Source organism: Aspergillus fischeri, genomic scaffold, assembly GCF_000149645.3.
Source record: "Aspergillus fischeri NRRL 181 1099437636262 genomic scaffold, whole genome shotgun sequence".
NCBI classification, from domain to species: domain Eukaryota; kingdom Fungi; phylum Ascomycota; class Eurotiomycetes; order Eurotiales; family Aspergillaceae; genus Aspergillus; species Aspergillus fischeri.
Genome location: NW_001509764.1, coordinates 708,121 through 726,660, shown reverse-complemented (window position 1 = coordinate 726,660; position 18,540 = coordinate 708,121). Strand labels below are relative to the sequence as shown.

Sequence of the window (18,540 nt, the reverse complement as noted above, 5' to 3'; positions counted from 1 at the left end):
GAGGAAGGTCTTCTTTGAGCTCCGCGAGACTGGGATCTATGAAGTGATCTTACGGCTGAAACAAACATGAGGACAAATTGTACTTTGCAAAAAGCGCGAAAGCAGCGCAAAGATATTGCGGGTTGTTGATTTTGTGTTTTGCGTGAAAATTGAATGTTGACATTTGATTTGCAAATTGTTTAAGCAGGCTGAACTGGCCTTAGGACGGGAAGGGATCTCATCTTAGTTACAATGGTGCCTCTCTAAAATTATGTAAAAGCGAGTAGAATCTATGAAGGAAATTGATCAAGTCTAACGATTGTCCGCTGTAAACATATATCATGGCGGGTTCCGCGGGGTCCGGCGAACGAATTGCCCGACCCCAAGACTTCCGATATCCAAATGTCCCGCCCGTTGGATGTGTTCCTGAAATCAAAAAATTATCATCAAGTGCCATAACTATTCATGATTCGTCAGCATGGGTCTTTTGATCCCGAACGGTGCGGCCTTAGCTCTAATGCGCGAGTCTCGGAGATTCGAGGCTTGATTCGAACGGAACAGTGGAGACAACGCGTGGCGCGAGTGCTGCGAGTCGGAGACATCATCCACTCTCGTCTTGGCTGCCTTTTTGGTAATCATAACCATCAGCAGTTCCCATTCTTATCCACATCTTTAACCTACTTTCCTCTGTATAAGACAGTCATCTGGTGTGCAATTTGGTGGACCCGAGAAAGCCCTATCAAGCAGTTTGATTTTTCTAGATTCTTCTCAGCCGAGCTGCCCAGAATGGACAACATGGTACAAAATCGGGACTGTCTCTGTCTTGTTCTCCATGATCTAGCCAATAGAGGGCTTGATTGTCTTGCAAAAGGCCCAACTAAGATTCCACTATGCGCCAAGGCATCAATCTGTTGTTGAATCCATAATGATGAAATATACACCTCCGGTATATCGAGGCTTGGCTTCCTCTTCGGTAGGAAGAGGGCAACATGAGTGCTTCTTGCGATTTTCTCGATGACATACGATGAATATAAATGGACGTTTTCCCGTTTTTGAAAGTGGGTTTTCTTCCCGGTCAGAAGCGAAGGTCTCTTTGTAACGACAAGGCTGTTGCGCTCCAAAAGATTGTCCGGCATGCCGGCCCACCTTCCCCAACACCTTGGTGGTACACCGATTGACACCTCACATGAAGTCGGAACTCAAACGGAGGTGGCTTCAAGATCTCATGTTGTTTCATCGCGAGGGGATGAGGATGCCATTGCTGAGATTCATCGCACCCTGACAGGACGGAGTCACCAGGGAGTTGGTCAACATCCCGAGCCCCATTCCTCGTTCGACAGCTTCTTGGAAGCAGAACTTCGAGCTGGAAGGAGAAAGCCAAGTCTTGGTGTCTGCTTCCAGTCAATCACAACATGGGGAGCTGGTGAAGCTCACACGACTGTGAAGACACTAGGAACAGCTCTGTGGCGTACACTAACACTACAAGATATCTATGAATGGACAATACAGCCCCTGTTTTCGCCTAGAAAGCCACAAGATGGACGCCTCCTTATTCGAGATTTCTCTGGCGTGGCTCGGACCGGAGAAATCATGCTGTAAGCATTTATACCCTGTGTTGCTCGCATATGTCTTTTTGAAAGGATAGCCTAATTCCCCTTAGAGTTTTAGGCAGACCGGGAGCCGGGTGTTCAACGTTCCTTCGAACAGTTGCTGGCTACCATTCTTCTTTCTTAGGGGTGACCGGGCATATCGATTACTCAGGCCTTACTTTGGAGCATGTGACGAAGTACTACCGCGGCGAGGTGATCTATGTGCCAGAGGACGATGCGCATTTTCCCACTCTCAACGTTCAGCAAACACTGGAATTCGCTCTTCAGAGTAAGACGCCCAAAAGGTATCGAGAGCGAATCCCACGATATCTCGAGATCTACGGCAGGGTTTTTGGTATGTCCCATACCATGAAGACCCTCGTGGGGAACGAGTATATTCGTGGTGTGTCTGGAGGAGAACGAAAACGACTCTCTATAATTGAATCGCTTGCAACCGATTCCTCAGTCGTGTGCTGGGATAATTCTACTAGAGGCCTAGATGCCTCGTCGGCGTTGGACTACGTCCGCAGTCTTCGGATTATGACTGACACATGCGGAAAGGCGACCCTACTGACCTTGTACCAAGCGTCTGACGCCATTTTTGATTTGGTTGATAAGGTTCTGCTCATTGACGAAGGGCGAATGCTCTACCAGGGTCCAGCGTATGAAGCGAAAGGCTACTTTGAGAATCTGGGCTACCAATGTGCGGAAATGCAAACTGTATCCGATTTTCTGACCAGCATTACAATCCCTGAGCGACGGAGGTTCCGGCCTGGTTGGGAAAACCGCGCCCCAAAGGGAGCGATTGAACTAGAGGATGCGTTTCGAAAAAGTGCGGCTTTCCATCGAATACTGGAAGACATTCGGAACTATGAGGAAAAGCAGGCTGGCGTTCAAGGATTGAGAACATCGCAGTCGGATTGCGATCGTGGGAGCCTGAAGGAATTCAAGAGCACGATACAAACCGAAAAGTCTCGTTTTGTCTCCCCCAAATCTCCGTATACCATCTCCCTGTTTCGACAAGTGGTTCTGTGTGGCAAGCGGCAGATGTGGCAGGTGAAAGGCCATATTTCGCCATTATTGATCAAGCTCATTTCATGTGTGATTTATGGTCTGCTGATTGGCTCAATGTTCTATGAGCTACCAGAGAACACCGATGGCATGTACTCGCGTGGAGGAGTGATATTCTACTCCTCTATTTTGCTTGCTTGGCTTCAAATGTCCGAGCTAGAAGAAGCAATGCAAGGCCGGGATATACTCAGTCGCCAAAAGAAGTTTGCCTTCGTACGACCAAGCGCCGTATGCCTGGCTAGGGTTCTTGCGGACCTTGTCCTGGTCTTCGTTCTCGTGCTCTTGTTTCTGATTGTTGTCTACTTCCTGGCTGGGTTGAAAGCAAGTGTATGTGTTCCATGCAGACTCCTTGTTGCACAATCCACTAAGATCTGAATCTCTAGGCGGGATCCTTTTGGATTGATTTCCTCTTGATTTACCTGTGCACAATCTGTCTGACTGCCCAGTTCCGGCTATTTGCTGCTGCATCATCGAACTTCGAAGTCGCATTGCGCTACAGCGGGGTTTCTGTACTGTTTTGCATCGTCTTTGGCGGCTATGTGCTCTCTGTGGACAAGATGATGAATAACGTTCCTTGGGTAGGGTGGATAGCGGTAAGCACCATCCGGAATAACCTTTCAAGGCGATAACAAAGGTCTAATGAAAACTAGTACACTACGCCGGCGCTATATACATACGAAGCAATGATGGCGGCAGAGTTTCATAACACCAAATTCTCATGTGCGCCTGGCGCAGTTGTACCTTCAGGGTACACCTACAATAATGTTGCTTATCAAACTTGTGGTATTTCTGGTAGTCAGCCAGGGACAACAACGGTTGATGGCGATCATTATTTGGCCGTGCATTACGGTTTTTATTACCGGAATGTGTGGCGCAACTTTGGGATACTATGCCTTTTTACGCTTGTTTACATTGCCGCTACATGCTGGCTGAGTGAAGCTCTTGACTGGGAGCCAGGCAGTACCGGGCCAATCCAATACCGAAAGCGCGCCAAAAGCAGCCAGCGCAATTTCAAGAGTAACCAGGACGAAGAGAACGGTCCTGTACAGGCTCTTGGAAGTGCCCCGCCCCCAACCCAACCTTCTTGCCAACAACCAGTTCAAACTGTCAAAGGTACTTCTTCAACTTTTACGTGGAAGAACCTTGAACTCGAAGTCCAATGTGGGAAAGAGACTAGGAAGCTGTTGGATGACGTGAATGGCTACTGCAGACCCGGGACGCTGACAGCTCTTGTAGGAGCCTCTGGGGCGGGTAAATCAACTTGTGAGATGCCACGAACCTCCTTTCCCACTCATGTTTACCGAATTGCTGACACTATTGCAGTATTGACTGTTCTCACGCAAAGACAAGCATCAGGGATATTGTCTGGAACCATGAGCGTGGATGGACGTCCCGTTGACGAATCTTTCAAACGCAATATCGGATATTGCCCGCAGATGGATGTTCATGACGAGACTAGCACTATTCGAGAAGCTCTTGAGTTTTCCGCACTGCTTCGTCAGCCTGTATGTGTCCGGAAACAAGATAAGCTCTCTTACGTGGACACCGTCTTGCATACCCTTGAACTGGTTGACTTCCAGAACGCCATCATCGGATCTTTGGATATCGAGAAGAAAAGGCGGGTCACTATCGGAGTGGAGCTCTGTGCGAAACCTGAGCTGCTGCTCTTCTTAGATGAACCCACCAGTGGCCTGGGAAGTCAAGGCGCATCGAGCATTGTGTCTCTTCTGCGGCGCCTGGCCGACCAAGGATTAGCCATCCTTTGCACCATCCATCAAGCAAACCAAGAGCAATTCGAACAAGTAAGCCTCAAGAAGCCATGCCGCTTGTGATGATCGGTGGGTTGCTGACTTCAATAGTTTGACAGAGTCCTGGCCCTCAGCCCGGGCGGACGAACTTACTATTTCGGTGAAATCGGAAGATCTGGATGTTGCATTTTTGATTATTTCACGAAGTACGGCGACCAGCCCAAGAAAATCACCAACGCAGCAGACTACTTGATTGAAGTCGTTGTCGGGGGCATGAGGGATACCGGCCACAAGGTGGACTGGGCAGACATATGGGATGGATCCGCTGAGGCTGACGCCCTCAAAAAGGAGATCTCCAACATCCACAGGGCGAGGTCGCAAAATACTGAATCATGTGACAGCACGAAGCAGACTCATTCTATGCCGCCCCTGTATTGTCAGATCAGCCTTTTGACGCAGCGCACGCTTCGGCAGTACTGGCGGAGCCCTGAATACCCCTATTCGCGGCTTTACGCATCGTTCTTCCATGCTTTGATTAACGGATTGACATATTTGCAAATCGGAAACAGTTCTACAGACCTGCAATCGAAAGCATTCTCCTGTTTTCTGGTTCTGATGCTGGTGCCGGAGTTCATCAATGCAATTTCGATGCGATTCATTTTGAACCGTGATATCTGGAAGACCAGGGAGGGACCCAGTGGAGTGTATTCCTGGGTTGCATTTTGCACCGCACAGATAATCTCGGAAATACCGTACGCGATAATCAGCGGAGTGGTATTCTACGTGTTGTATTACTTCCTTGTCGGTCTTCCTCTGGGGTTCGCAGCTGCTTATACGTTCTTGATGTTCTTCCTCTTTTTCCTTTTCGCTACGTCCTGGGGTCAATGGATCGCTGCTTTAAGGTGAGTGTCTCGGATCAGTCTACCGTCTGGAAGCGGAGACAAAAGAGGTACGGGCCGTCTGACAAGTATCTAGCGCGGATTCAATGGTGGCTGCTACCCTTATGCCATTTTTCATCATCATGTGCGAGCTGTTCAACGGTATCTTGCAGCCACACAAGAACATGCCTGTGTTCTGGAAGTACACGATGTACTATGTCACGCCGTTCACTTACTGGATAGGTGGTGTATTGACGTCTGTTCTACGTGGTATGCCCGTTGTCTGCAGTCAAGATGAGTTGGTTGTTTTCGAGAGCCCGCCCAACACGACGTGCGGAGAGTATGCGATGCCCTGGCTGTCCAGTACGGGCAGCGGTTATCTCTCAAATCCTGATGGTCGTGGCCACTGCGGATACTGCAAGTATAGTCGAGGTGATGATGTGAGTCTTATTTGGTTGGGAATGTAACGAAAGGTTGCTAACTCCACCAGTATCTCTCGGAGATTGGTCTAGACGAGTCCAAAATCTGGCCTTATTTTGGTATATTTACGGCATTTGTCATCTCAAATTACCTCATGGTCTACGTACTGGTCTATGTTCGCTCAGTTATGAAGCCCTTGTGGCGCTGACAGCGGAGGGGATCCAATGTCTCTTGTCAATAGGATTCTTTCTGACTGACACGTTCCTGCGAGGGCACTTGCCAGAATGGACATCTTTTCTGGCTTTGTCATTCGGATATAGCATTGTATAGCCAAACACAGTGCCCTGAAATTGATACTGTATTCACTTGCACTGCCTGTTCATAGGATGAGGAGTAAAGCCCAGCTGGAGACCTGTAACTGGATCGTTTGTATAATCTATTAAATAAGGTTGACGGCCAAAGAAGGAGCAATCCCACACTCAGGACAAAAAATGTCATCCTAATTCATAACTGCTATGCAATTCTGCAAGTATCCATTCAGAGCCGATAGTGCTGCCCCTGAAATTCCGAACGCGGACTTTATTACTGTAATCGGCATGTCCGAAGGCAATGCCGACTGCCGGAAATACTGGATTCAGTAACGCCGAGACACAGCGTCAGTAATCCCCGATTTTCCTTCGCAGTCAGCAATTACAGGCAACAACCACAGGACAGTTCAAAACCTGGTCAAACTGAGTCATCTTTACGGGTACAGAGTCGATCAGATAAGCTCTCGGTGGGTCTAATCTCCATGATTGTTGGACCATTACCAGTTATTCTCACATCGGCGACCGTTGAATGGCCCTGAGCTGAGCAGCGCCGTGAAAACCACGCCTGCGTGGTCATAAGCCATTGAAGTCCTGATTATCTGGCCATTCAAAGATGGACGACGACCAGGAGTCGTCACCTCATATGGAGCACTCAAGGTCATCGCCCAAATCCGCAGCACGTCGGCGCAGACCACCGCTGTCATGTACCGTGTGTAGACGGCGAAAGCTCAAATGTGATCGAGCATTGCCATGCAGCCAGTGCATCAAGTCCAAGACTCCAGATCAGTGCATCTATGTAGGACCTCAGGCTGGCTCGCTATCAAGCGTCCGACGCGCTGAAAATCGAGACACAACTGTCAATGACCGTGCTCGGGCGTCCACAGATCGCGGCAGTCCTGTTTATAGCGGTGTCTATGTTTTCGATTCCAAACACCAACCTTTTCCGACGAGGGTTACAAAGCCTAAAAGTCGCTCTGATGAGATGCAGGAGCTGCGTAACCGAGTCCTGACATTAGAAAATGCACTGGCAAAGGCCAGCTCGATTCAAACTCCAGAGACCCTGGGGACCGTACCCTCGATCGTCTCAGAATTGGGACACCGTACAACGGGAGACGAACGCTACCTCAGCGAAGACATCCGGTCTCTCCCATGGGCGTCCTTTCGGGGGAAAAAGTCTAATACTAGGTACTGTGGTCGCTCGCACTCTGTCTTGGCCCTTTCATTCGTAAGTTGCTAGCATCCTGTCGGTTGGTGTATTCCTCCAGGCTAAGTTCTTGTAGTTCCGGGATGTGGGTGATTTCTTGAGGCAGCGCAAATCCAAACATAAGAAAGATTCCGAGTTTGGATCATTGAAACAATTTCAGAAAGAAATGTGGCTCAAGCAAAGACAAGAACAGCAGCAACGTGTGCGTCAGGAGCAGGTTTCTTCTTTCGTGGACCTGCTTCCTCCTCGCCGAGTTGCTGACGAGCTAGTCCAGTTGTACTTGTCCAATTTTGAAACCACATATCGCATCCTCCATATACCAACCTTTCTCAAGCAGTACGAAGACTACTGGATTGCACCGCAGAATCCCGACATGGTTTTCTTGGCGAAGCTTTTGCTTCTAATGGCCGCTAGCAGTTGTTTTTACGGCCCAACAACAAAGATCAACGGCAAAGATTCACTGGCGAGTACTGCAATACATTGGACTGAAGCTGTTCAGACATGGAGCGCAACGTCATTTGCGACTCGAAACACCAACTTTGATATGTTGCAAATCCATTGTCTGTTGTTGATTGCGCGCCAAGCGATCGCTTTTGATGGGGATACCATTTGGATATCATCTGGCTCATTGATACGATTAGCCATGTCCATGGGCTTGCATCGGAACCCGTTGCGCTTTCAGAAGCTGTCTAGATTCTGGGCAGAAATGCGCCGCCGTTTGTGGGCTACCATACTGGAGTTAGACCTACAATCATCGATGGATGGAGGGATGCCGCCAACGATTGACCTGGAGGAGTACGACTGCGATCCACCGTCCAACTATGATGACGCAGATCTGATCGAAAGTATGACAGAAGATCCCCCGCCCAAAGATCCCGACATCCTCACTCGGAGCAGCTTTCAGGTTCTACTTTCGCGTTCATTGCCCGTGCGAGTACACATAGCAAAGCTCGTGAATCGCCTGAGATTCACAATCTCCTATGACGAGGCTCTGCGCTTGAGCGAGGAACTCATGCAGTCTCTGAATGATGCTTTGGAACTGTTCCCGAGCGACGGATATCCGTCGCATATACCCGGCGTTGAGAATCCCGCATTCACGAAGTCGTATTTCATTTTCCTAATACGGAGGCATTTGCTAGCCCTCCATCGCCCTTTTTGCCTCAGTATCATGCGAACTCCTAAATTCTCCTATTCACGAAAGATTTGCCTCGACTCGGCTCTGGATATGCTCTCCTTGCTGGAGGCCCCTCTTGACGTTGCCGAAGCACGGCCTCATCCTCATCTTGGACATTTGACCGGCGGAATGTTCCGTGAAGAGCTATTCCATGCGTCGATAATGGTGTGCGTGGAGCTAGTTCTGCAGGCTGACGAGTATTCGCGGTCAAAGTCCATGCTCTCAGGCCAAGGCAGCGTCTTAAGTTCTCTCAACGACATGGCGGAATCCCAGCAAGCGGTCATGGTACGTGCAGTTGAAAACACCCTCAGTGTCTTCGGCAGTCGCATTGCACCAGGTGGAAGGGGTTGTAAGCCATACCTCTTCCTAAGTCTCACACTTGCATCTGTCAAGGCGCGCTTGAAAGGGGAGGATCCCTTCATGACTATGGATCAAGCTGGTACAAACGCCATCAGAGACTGCCATTTACTGATGAGCGGGGTGCCTTGGGCCGACGTACGCAAGCAAGATGAAAACAGCACAAAGGAAGTGAGTGATTGCAGTTTCGCAACACAGCGGCTATTCACTGATACACAACTAGGCTAGTATTCCAACGCCCGGGCCCACTGCGGGTACGCCGCTAGATCTGCCCTTTGATTCTATTTCTTTCGTCCCTAGCTCCATAGAGGAGATTTCGGTAAGTCTCTGTGGCAGATGATTGTAACGACCTAGAGGCTGACAAACTAGCCGTTGGACTTTGGAACCTTTTTCGACATGGCCGACTATGGAGCTTCGGAAATTTGGAATAACGATTTCTTCTCAGGGCTTTAAGAATAGCGTGCATAAGAGCGTGCATGAGGAAAGGCGTTCTTGAAATAAGGAGTTAGCTTGCGATCTTCGACTGGCAAATCTCCAACTAGCTTAATGCACAAAGACCTCTTGGTTAGGTCCCATGATAAATGGAACAGAGCCTTCTTCGCCTCTGATAGCGATCAGTCATCCCGGCAAGGGAAGCCATACGTGCGCCGATACCGAGTATAAAAGTTGGGCAATCATAGGCTCCAGCAGCATTTTACACCATCGAGTTCTCCATATATTGCATTCAACATAGTCATTGCCTAACCAGGGCCCTCGGGCTATGTTGTAAATTCATCACAAAAAACTTTCTTCATTGATGAAATGTCGTGCATACCAGAGTTGAATAATTTCCCAGCAGAAAGGCGTTTGGTGTCTGATCTTTGACCATGCTATCGCAGTCGGCGCGGTTCCAGCAGCTATTGACAGAAAAATCATGATTCAAGAGATGATATAATCATCACCGTACAATGCTTGTTTTATGCACATGTGCACCTTCATTGGTGGAACTTCTTTGCTGATCCCTGTACCCCAACGGAGGAAATATCGCGCAAAACACGAGCGCTCGATGCTTGAAGAAATTAGCTTGTGCTTGAGTGAGTGTCCCCCAAATCTCCCCGCTTAATGTGGAGAAGCATCAAAAGACTTCGCTCTGGCGGTCGCAATGGACGGATTCTATAGGCGGATAAACTCTCTTCTTCCGTCTAACAGGCAGTCCCTCTAGCTCAAAATCCGGGGAAAGCCAAGCACTGGGGAAGATTGGCAGAAGGCCTGAGCGCTGGCAACTTGGTAGAAGTCATATCTATAAGAGGGACAGCATGAGCAGGTCGGAGTGCGAGTGCCAGCTCAATTGGCTGTCTCTAGTTGTACGCATCTTGTAGCGAGACACCGAGCTCGCCATGAAGTTTCTCGCTCTTGCAGCTCTCTTCGCGAGCACAGTCAGCTCAATTGCAGTTGATGGCCTCATCCCTGGAGCAAGAGTCATCCCTGCTAACGACGTGGTAGCCCTGAAGAAGGTTGGGGCTCACCATCAAAAGCACCCCCACCGTCGCACAGTGATCATCCGTCCGTCTTTCAATGATGAGGATGATGTCTCTGCCGACTTCTTATGGGGAATCAAGTGGGCCAACCGCGGGGGAAGGCTGTTGCTGCAGAAGGGGAAGAAGTATGTCATCGGCAAGAAGCTCGATTTGACCTTCTTGAAGGATATCGAGGTTCAATTGGATGGAGAACTAAAGGTACTTTGGCCCAAGATCCCGGACCCAGTCCTAGCTGGTGTTAATACTATGGAAAGTTCACCAATGACGTGCCCTACTGGCAAGCAAACAATTTCTATTATGACTTCCAGAAGTCCATCAGCTTCTGGCGCTGGGGTGGTGAGGACATCAAGATCTTTGGTTCCGGTGTCCTGAACGGCAACGGACAGCGCTGGTACAACGAGTTTGCTGGACAGGAGATCCTGGTAAGTATTTCTGGAAGATTGTCAATGCCTCTCACAGAGTTGTACTGACGAGTCTAGGATCCCAACAACAAGTACTATCGGCCCATCCTCTTCGTGACCGAGAACGCCACCCGAGTCTCGGTCGAAGGCATTACGCAGCTCAACTCTCCTTGCTGGACCAACTTCTTCGTCCGCACCAAAGACATCTCGTTCAACAATGTTTTCATCCATGCCTACTCGACTAATGCGTCGGTAGGTTTCCATTCACTTGTGGAAGCAGAGGATAAACTAACGGTGGTCAATAGGCGCTCCCCAAGAACACAGATGGCTTCGACACGCTCAACGTCGATGGATTGACTGTCACCAACACTCGGGTCGACATCGGTGACGATTGCCTCTCACCGAAGCCCAACACTACCAATGTTTTTGTGCAGAATCTCTGGTGTAATGGCACACATGGAACGTCGATGGGGAGTATCGGCCAGTACCCCGGAGTCCTGGATATCATAGAGAACGTTTGGATAGAGAACGTAACCCTGCTAAACGGTGAGGTAAGCAATGTCCCTCCCCCACCTGTCCCCATTCTCGATGTCCACATCTAATTCTATCAGAACGGTGCTCGTCTCAAGGCATGGGCTGGTCCCAATGTTGGCTATGGCCGCATCAACAACGTCACTTATAAGAACATCCACGTCGAGAACACCGACAATCCTATTGTCCTGGATCAGTGCTACTTCAACATAAACGCTACGCAGTGTGCTGCCTACCCTTCACGCGTGAACTTCACAAACATTGTCTTTGAGAACATCTATGGAACCTCGTCTGGAAAACACGGCAAGGTCGTGGCTGACCTGACCTGCTCGCCTAATGCCGTGTGTTCTGGGATCCGTCTTAAGAACATCCACCTCACCAGTCCTGCGGGCAGCCCTCCAGTCATTGTTTGTGATGGAATTCAAGGGGATATTGGAGTTGAATGCCAGTCGTCAACTAATTTGACGACTAAGCGCTCGATTGGTTTGGCCAGAAACTTGAAATACAAGGCATGAGTGCTTGCAACGTAAATAGTGAATAGAAAGACTTGACTCAAGTTATCTCCTTGACTCTTAGCGAGGCTGTGATGAGTAGTGCATCTAATGATTCCGTATGCCATTGTGGAATGGTTCATAACTGGATTGATACTCCAGTACTTTGCAGCAGTAGGAGGCTGTTTCCGTAGAGCGACGTATGCTCAAATTGACAAAGTAGAGAAGGTCAGGATGTCTGCGAGCGGAGACCATGTCTATCGAACCATATTTTGTCACCTCGGAACTGGGCTCCAACTCCAGCATAACCATTTTCACTTGTGCCTTATGATCAATACGTCTCTGAAAAAGAAGTATTCTGCTTGAGTAACCAGAAAATAAATCGTGTGAAGAAGAGTGTGACAATCTCAATTTCAACTTGAGGTGCATGTTTATGATGGAGGCGGAATTCATACATTAATACAATATTGAACAAGTATACACCCAATCAAAATGTGTATGCCAGAGATACTCAACAATTCCCAAGCACAAGCGATCTACAAAACAATAATCTTATTGATGTATGGATCGTCGAATCAGAGTGCAGTCAATTTTGCATCTCAGTGTGCGTGAGTACCTTGAGCCCATCCCAGGTACCTTGGGAGTTCACGGGTGAAATAGACTCTTGTATACATTCAACCACGCGACCAGTAATAGCTCTTTGATTAATGATAAAGGATTATTTGAGCCCACCAAAGACGAACCTTGGGGGTTAATTGCAAGCATATCGCTTGCTCATGATATAAAATGTGGCCTTCCCACAATGCTGTGTGCGTCGTCAAATTGTATCCCAGAATCCGGTTCAAGGGGCACCGTTGACTTCCAACAAGATGGTCATTAACTCAGGAACTGATTCTCTCTCGTATCCCGCTCCTGCTCAGCCGGGAGCTGAGGAGAAGCCGACGAGGCAGATCCCGGTGACGCTCCTTTCAGGATTCCTGGTAAGTATCTCCCGCAAGATTGCAATGGCGTCTAGCTAAGAGAGAGCAGGGTAGTGGCAAAACAACACTCCTCGAGCATATCCTTCAATCTCCAGACCATGGACTGCGTATTGCGGTTGTGGTCAATGATATGAGCAAGTATGGGTGCCTCGCTATTAGTATCGGGAAACATTGATGCTTACTAGCAACACAGGCTGAACATTGATGCTGCTTTGATCACTCATCACCGGGTGTCCCAGACAAAGGAAAAGCTCATCCAGCTCCAAAATGGATGTATCTGCTGCACACTGCGTGGGGACCTGCTCTCAGAGCTTGCTCATCTCGCGCGCCAAAAGGAAGTGCAGTACGTTGTCATTGAGAGCACGGGAATTAGTGAGCCGATGCAAGTAGCGGAAACGTTCACGGCCGAGTTCAGCAGTGCAATGCTGCAGGCGGATCAGGAGATGATGGTGGATGAGGACAGCCGCAAGGTCCTGACAGAGATGTAAGCCCAGCCACTTTTTCAATTCTTGTCCTTCCGGTTTTCGGATCTGACAGCAACAGTGTCAATCTAGGAGGCCTTCACACGCTGGCGAGACTCGACACCACGGTGACTGTTGTCGATGCATTCAATCTTCTTTCCAACTTTGACACCGCCGAGTTCTTGTCAGATCGATATGGATCCAAGGAGATTATCCCAGAGGATGAGCGTACCATCTCCGACCTCATGGTGGACCAGATTGAGTTCGCAGATGTCCTCATCGTCAACAAGATCGAGACTGTGGACGAGAATACCCGAGCAAGGATCAGAAGATTGTTAAAGACACTCAACCCCGACGCCAAAGTTTTGGAAACGAGCTACTCTCGTGTCGATGTGAAAGAGATCCTGGACACGGGAAGGTTCGATTTCATCAAGGCTGCTTCGGGGGCCGGTTGGTTGCGCAGCCTGCATGAAATGACAGTCCAGAATACTGGAAATGGGCAGAGAATGGCTCCGAAGCCGGAGACCTTGGAGTTTGTCTTCCCTGCCCTCCATCCAACGTCAGAGAAGGTACACTGACTTGAACAGATATGGGATCAGCAACTTTGTGTATACCGCTCGTCGTCCCTTCCATCCTCGTCGACTCTTCACCCTTCTTCATGATAAGTTTATCCTGCTGCAAAACAACGAAGCCGAGGAAGGTGACGAGGAAGAAGATGAGAAAGAAGATGCAGACGAAGAAGAAGAAGACGACAATATGGAAGTAGACGAAGACGAAGACGAAAACGACGAAGACGAAAACGACGACGACGATGATGACGAAAGTATCTCCGACTTTGACCAGCCAGATCCGTCCGAGATCCTGAAGAACAAGCGCAACCATCCCGCGTTCAGCTCCGTTTTGCGCTCCAAAGGTTTTTTCTGGCTGGCTACACGGCCCTTCCAGTTCGGAGAATGGAGCCAAGCGGGTGGCATGCTGACGATTGGATGCGGCGGCCCATGGTTCGCAGAAGTGCCAGACGAGGCGTGGCCTGAGGATCCAGACGTCCGGATATCCATTCAGAATGATTTTCAAGGGCTATGGGGAGACCGAAGACAAGAAATTGTATTCATTGGTGAGGGAATCCACACTGAATTGATAACAAAGTTGCTGGATGAGTGTCTCGTAGATGACGATGACATGAGCCGGTGGGCAAGGATCATGAACAACAAGAGACTGTCTTACCGGCAAAAAGAGGAGAAGCTGGGAAAGCTGTGGGAAGATGGCTGGGAGGCATGGCCTGAGTTTGGCATTGTGGATGAAGACGAGGAGGACAACAAGGAGGGAGGGAAGAAGAAGCACAAACACCACACCAGCGAGTATCTGGGACATGCCCACTCCCACTCCCACAAATAACCGCAGTAACTAGATGACTTGTCATTATAAACAACACTAGGCAAAAATGTCATCAATTCATATCACATTATTAGTCGAAAAGCTTAAGAATCACCATTCATCCACCCGGCTCATTTTCAAATGCATTCCCTCCACTGGCTTGGTCGTCACAGCGCCAGCAATATGAATCTCCTGCTTAGGATCCTGCATTTCAAACCTGAACCGCCCAACAACACCAGCGACCGCACAGCGCAATTCGGCTCGAGCAAAATCTTTTCCGATACAGGACCGCTGGCCATGCAAGAAAGTGATTTGCGCATAGTTTGTCGACGCACCACCATTGTGGTTGACGACCTTCTGGCCGTTCTTGTCGGGATCGATCCAGCGCTCTGGCAAGAACTCCTCCCCATTGTCGCCCCAGAATTCAGGACTGCGGTTGATGGCGTACGGACAGATGAGGATGCGAGTGCCTTTGGGGACATGCTTGCCTGCTATGGTGGTATCGCGGACGGCTTCGCGAATCGTGATGGGTACGGTGGGATATAGACGCAGGACTTCCTGGCAGACACCGTTGAGGAGAGGCATGGATTCGAGATCGCTCCAGGTGATAGGATGGTTGCCAGACGGGATATGTTCACGAATCTCCGTGCGCAAACGCTCTTGAACATCGGGATGGAGGGTGAGAAGGTAGCAGGCCCAGGTGAGTGCGCTGGCAGTCGTCTCATGCTGTTCACATTAGCTGAATGATTTTAAAGTAGGTTTAGGAAGGAGACAGAACATACACCAGCCGCCAGAAAGGTCAGCATCTGATCCACCAATTCGTCGTCCGTAAAATCCCCACCCACCATCATGGTTCCCAGGATGTCTGCCTCCAGCTCCTTGGCGGTCATATTGCTGGAAACAATTGTCTTCCTCTTCTCACGAACAATGTCCTTACATAGATCACGCAGGAAACCGGTCTCGGTGTCAATCACCTTGTTCAGGCGCCAGGGTAGTCGTCGTGCAAACCATTGCGGAAGAATAAAGTTGATGGCGAGGAAGGCCATCTTCTCCTTGGTTGGTTCCAGAATAGCAAGAAAGCTATCAGCAACTTTGTTTTCTGGGTTATGCAGAGAGCGAAAGTCTCGACCCATGGCCGCCGGACCGATGATATCGAGAGTGAGACGGCTGGGTAGCTTTAGCGAATATAAGAGAAGCAAGGTGGAAACAATGAGCTTACCTCGCCCACACGCTCATCTCGACCTTACCCACACCGTCCTCCGGACTTGTTCCTTCCATTGGATTCTGCCGGATCTCCTTCTCCAGTTCATCAAGAAAGAGGCCAGTCTTCTCCCACATCAAGGAGTACAGTGAGCGAATGTTCTTGATGTTGAAGGCAGGAGTCAAGGCCTTGCGCTGCTTCTTATGCGCGGCGCCCTCAGACAAGATCAAGCCGAAGCCAATGATCCGAGCGAGGAACTCGCGCGCGCGCCATGGTTTCTCGAAGTCGTAAGTGTTGGTGCTCATGATATCCAAAAGAGCCTGGTGATTGGTAGGCAAGAGGTGGCTGCGGTTGAACACATCTCGGAAATGAATCAGGCCTTCGTTGGGGATTGTTTTCATCCATTGCAGCGGAAGACGGCCACGCGGGTTATCAAAGATGATTTTACCATTTACAAAGGTGCCCTACTCGATGTTATTGGAGATTGCGACACACAGGGTCTTGAGCATACCTTGACGGTTGGCAGATGACGATTTGCCGTGATGAAGAAAGGATATATAACGAAATCCCAGAATATTTTCAGGGCTAAATTGACACCTACCGCCCCAAGGCAGACTGAATGGAAAGAATGCTCGTTCAAGACGGAGCGCTGCAAAAAATACCCCTCAGCCAGGGAGACAGAGGCAATAGCGAGCAAGGTGTCGGCCATGTTGCCAGCACTCTTGGGGAATAATCACTGGAAGAAGAGAATGGTCGAAGTCAAGAAGAGCACGAGCAAACAAACTACCTACGGTAAGAACTGAAAATTGGCTAATTTGGGACCGGCTTTGGAGAGATCTTCCTCCATCGTCTGCTTTTACTGCATCAGTAATTTTATATGCAAGCGATCGGGCAAGTTAAACTAGCATTAACATGACCCCACGGGGATCGGCAGAGTCGAAGCGGCTATGCGGCCTCGGCTTGGGCGTTCATATGACGTTTGGATACATTTTGCATGAGACGATACATTTGAACAGACAAGAATATATCTGCCTGTAGCTTGACGGTCAGTCAATCCATGTTAGAGGGGATCAAAAGCCAGACGTTGAGGATCAGAAGATCATCTTCGCACCCATGTGAATCCCAACATTTCACAACAGGCCCCTATTTCTGAGATCGGATAGCTTTGCGGGGTTGTTTAGTTTATTGATAGGCTAGAGTGGGCGCATATTCATGGGTCAAGCTACAGAACCCCACGTTAGCCCGGATATTTAGCGAACTAGAATATTAGTACTAGATTGCTCCAGTGATCCACAACGGTGTACGCAGAGCATCGCAACTATTTCCTAATCCGGACAAGCAGAAGAATGTTGAATCATCGGCATCACAATGCCCTCCCTTATGTTCTCTAGAGGATGTCTCCAGGGGCATTATCTTGTAGATAACCTCGTGGAACAATTGATCTGCATCAACCTACGCATGTGCCTCGGTACTATGCAGGAACAACTTGTATATGATCTTGACATGATCCTTAAAGATGCGCATACATATAGCATAGGCCATCCATTCTAATTTCTATCATTCTTATTTGTCTTGAATAGCTTCAAACTACAACATGTCGTTAGAAACCGCTCTCAACATCGCGCGGCAATACGCCCAGTCGAGCCTCGCACAGCTACCTGAGCCCGCGCAGAATGCCCTCCTGAATCCTCTCGTCCAAAAGGCGCTTACAGCTGCGCTGGTCTACGGTGCTCTGCGGCAGACTAACCGCCTGTTGTCGCAATGGTCGATGAACAACTGGCAGAGCGCGCATCCATGGCAGGGCGATCGCGAGCTCGTTCTGGTTTCCGGAGGGTGCAGCGGCATCGGCAAGCAGATCATGGAGGATCTGGCCAGTAAAGGGACCCGGGTGGTCATTTTGGATATCAATGAGCCCAACTTCCAGCTACGTAAGAAACTATCAGTCCCCTCAGCATGCGCCATAGACTAACGAAGCAAAGCCCGCAATGTACACTTCTTCAAGGCCGACATCACCAACTCCGAGAGCATCAGAGCCGTAGCTGAGCAGATTCGCCAGAAACTAGGCGACCCCACTGTGCTGGTCAACAACGCAGGCGTGGGCCACGACGGCACCATTCTCGAGGAGCCCGAGGCCAAGATCCGGCAGACTTTCGAGGTCAACACCATCTCGCATTTTCTGATGGTGCGAGAGTTTTTGCCTAGCATGATCCGCCAGAACCACGGCCATGTCATCACAATTGCCAGTATGGCCAGCTTTGTTGCATTGGGGGAGATGGTGGATTACTGCTGCTCCAAGGCCAGTGCGCTGGCCTTCCACGAGGGACTGACGCAAGAGTTGCGGTACTGGTATCAGGCAAAGAAAGTTCGCACCAGGTATGAGGCTACATCCGATTTGACAGGCTTTGGGACTGACCAAATGAAGTGTTATTCACCCACTTTGGGTTCGTACTCCTATGATTCAACAGTTGACCGACGCGGGAAACCAATTCAAGCAGCCCGTGATGACACCCCAGGTGGTATCGGATGCAGTGGTCAAGCAGATCCTCACGCAGAGCAGCGGGCAAGTGATTCTCCCGACTTCTCATTCCGCTGCCAGTATGGTGCGAGCATTTCCTCAGTGGTTCCAGGAGAGCGTACGCGGGATTGCCTCGGGCTCATTGAGGAGACTTCGAGAGTGCCAAGCTGCTCAGAAGTTGTAATTATATGGTATATAGACAGTCTATCTACCCTGCGAATGTTGAAATGTCGTATATGACCATGTTAGTGGATAATGATGTATACAAATCCATATGATCCGAGTTCTGTAAGAGTTCACATATTCAGTGATGCAGACCGAGAATGATTTAAGATAGCAAT

General features: G+C 49.4%; 6 protein-coding genes across 6 annotated transcripts, besides 2 other annotated features; 5 read left to right on the top strand and 1 right to left on the bottom strand.

Annotated features, from left to right (window-relative positions):
* Nucleotides 1–1,113: 1,113 nt before the first annotated feature.
* NFIA_096360 (putative ABC multidrug transporter) lies at nucleotides 1,114–5,732 on the top strand (the record flags this gene model as incomplete). Its single annotated transcript, XM_001261910.1, has 8 exons — nucleotides 1,114–1,574; nucleotides 1,640–2,453; nucleotides 2,484–2,966; nucleotides 3,023–3,232; nucleotides 3,290–3,902; nucleotides 3,963–4,441; nucleotides 4,499–5,289; nucleotides 5,363–5,732. The coding sequence occupies 8 exons, from the start codon at nucleotides 1,114–1,116 to the stop codon at nucleotides 5,730–5,732; spliced, it is 4,221 nt and encodes a 1,406-aa protein (XP_001261911.1).
* An 874-nt stretch (nucleotides 5,733–6,606) lies between these two features.
* On the top strand, nucleotides 6,607–8,956 carry NFIA_096350 (putative C6 transcription factor; the record flags this gene model as incomplete). The annotated part of the gene is made up of 2 exons (XM_001261909.1): nucleotides 6,607–7,218; nucleotides 7,274–8,956. The coding sequence occupies 2 exons, from the start codon at nucleotides 6,607–6,609 to the stop codon at nucleotides 8,954–8,956; spliced, it is 2,295 nt and encodes a 764-aa protein (XP_001261910.1).
* A 1,148-nt stretch (nucleotides 8,957–10,104) lies between these two features.
* Nucleotides 10,105–11,692, top strand: pgxB (putative extracellular exo-polygalacturonase; the record flags this gene model as incomplete). Its single annotated transcript, XM_001261908.1, has 5 exons — nucleotides 10,105–10,443; nucleotides 10,500–10,667; nucleotides 10,725–10,898; nucleotides 10,952–11,197; nucleotides 11,258–11,692. The coding sequence occupies 5 exons, from the start codon at nucleotides 10,105–10,107 to the stop codon at nucleotides 11,690–11,692; spliced, it is 1,362 nt and encodes a 453-aa protein (XP_001261909.1).
* Nucleotides 11,693–12,537: 845 nt separating this feature from the next.
* On the top strand, nucleotides 12,538–14,504 carry NFIA_096330 (CobW domain protein; the record flags this gene model as incomplete). The annotated part of the gene is made up of 5 exons (XM_001261907.1): nucleotides 12,538–12,648; nucleotides 12,698–12,786; nucleotides 12,842–13,132; nucleotides 13,192–13,641; nucleotides 13,697–14,504. The coding sequence occupies 5 exons, from the start codon at nucleotides 12,538–12,540 to the stop codon at nucleotides 14,502–14,504; spliced, it is 1,749 nt and encodes a 582-aa protein (XP_001261908.1).
* Nucleotides 13,792–13,930: a microsatellite.
* Nucleotides 13,882–13,921: a microsatellite.
* A 90-nt stretch (nucleotides 14,505–14,594) lies between the features above and the next one.
* On the bottom strand, nucleotides 14,595–16,393 carry NFIA_096320 (cytochrome P450; the record flags this gene model as incomplete). Its single annotated transcript, XM_001261906.1, has 4 exons — nucleotides 14,595–15,209; nucleotides 15,266–15,650; nucleotides 15,703–16,148; nucleotides 16,196–16,393. The coding sequence occupies 4 exons, from the start codon at nucleotides 16,391–16,393 to the stop codon at nucleotides 14,595–14,597; spliced, it is 1,644 nt and encodes a 547-aa protein (XP_001261907.1).
* An 885-nt stretch (nucleotides 16,394–17,278) lies between these two features.
* On the top strand, nucleotides 17,279–18,383 carry NFIA_096310 (SDR family oxidoreductase; the record flags this gene model as incomplete). The annotated part of the gene is made up of 3 exons (XM_001261905.1): nucleotides 17,279–17,612; nucleotides 17,664–18,057; nucleotides 18,107–18,383. 3 exons carry the CDS (start codon nucleotides 17,279–17,281, stop codon nucleotides 18,381–18,383), a joined length of 1,005 nt encoding a protein of 334 aa, XP_001261906.1.
* Between the last annotated feature and the right edge of the window lie 157 nt (nucleotides 18,384–18,540).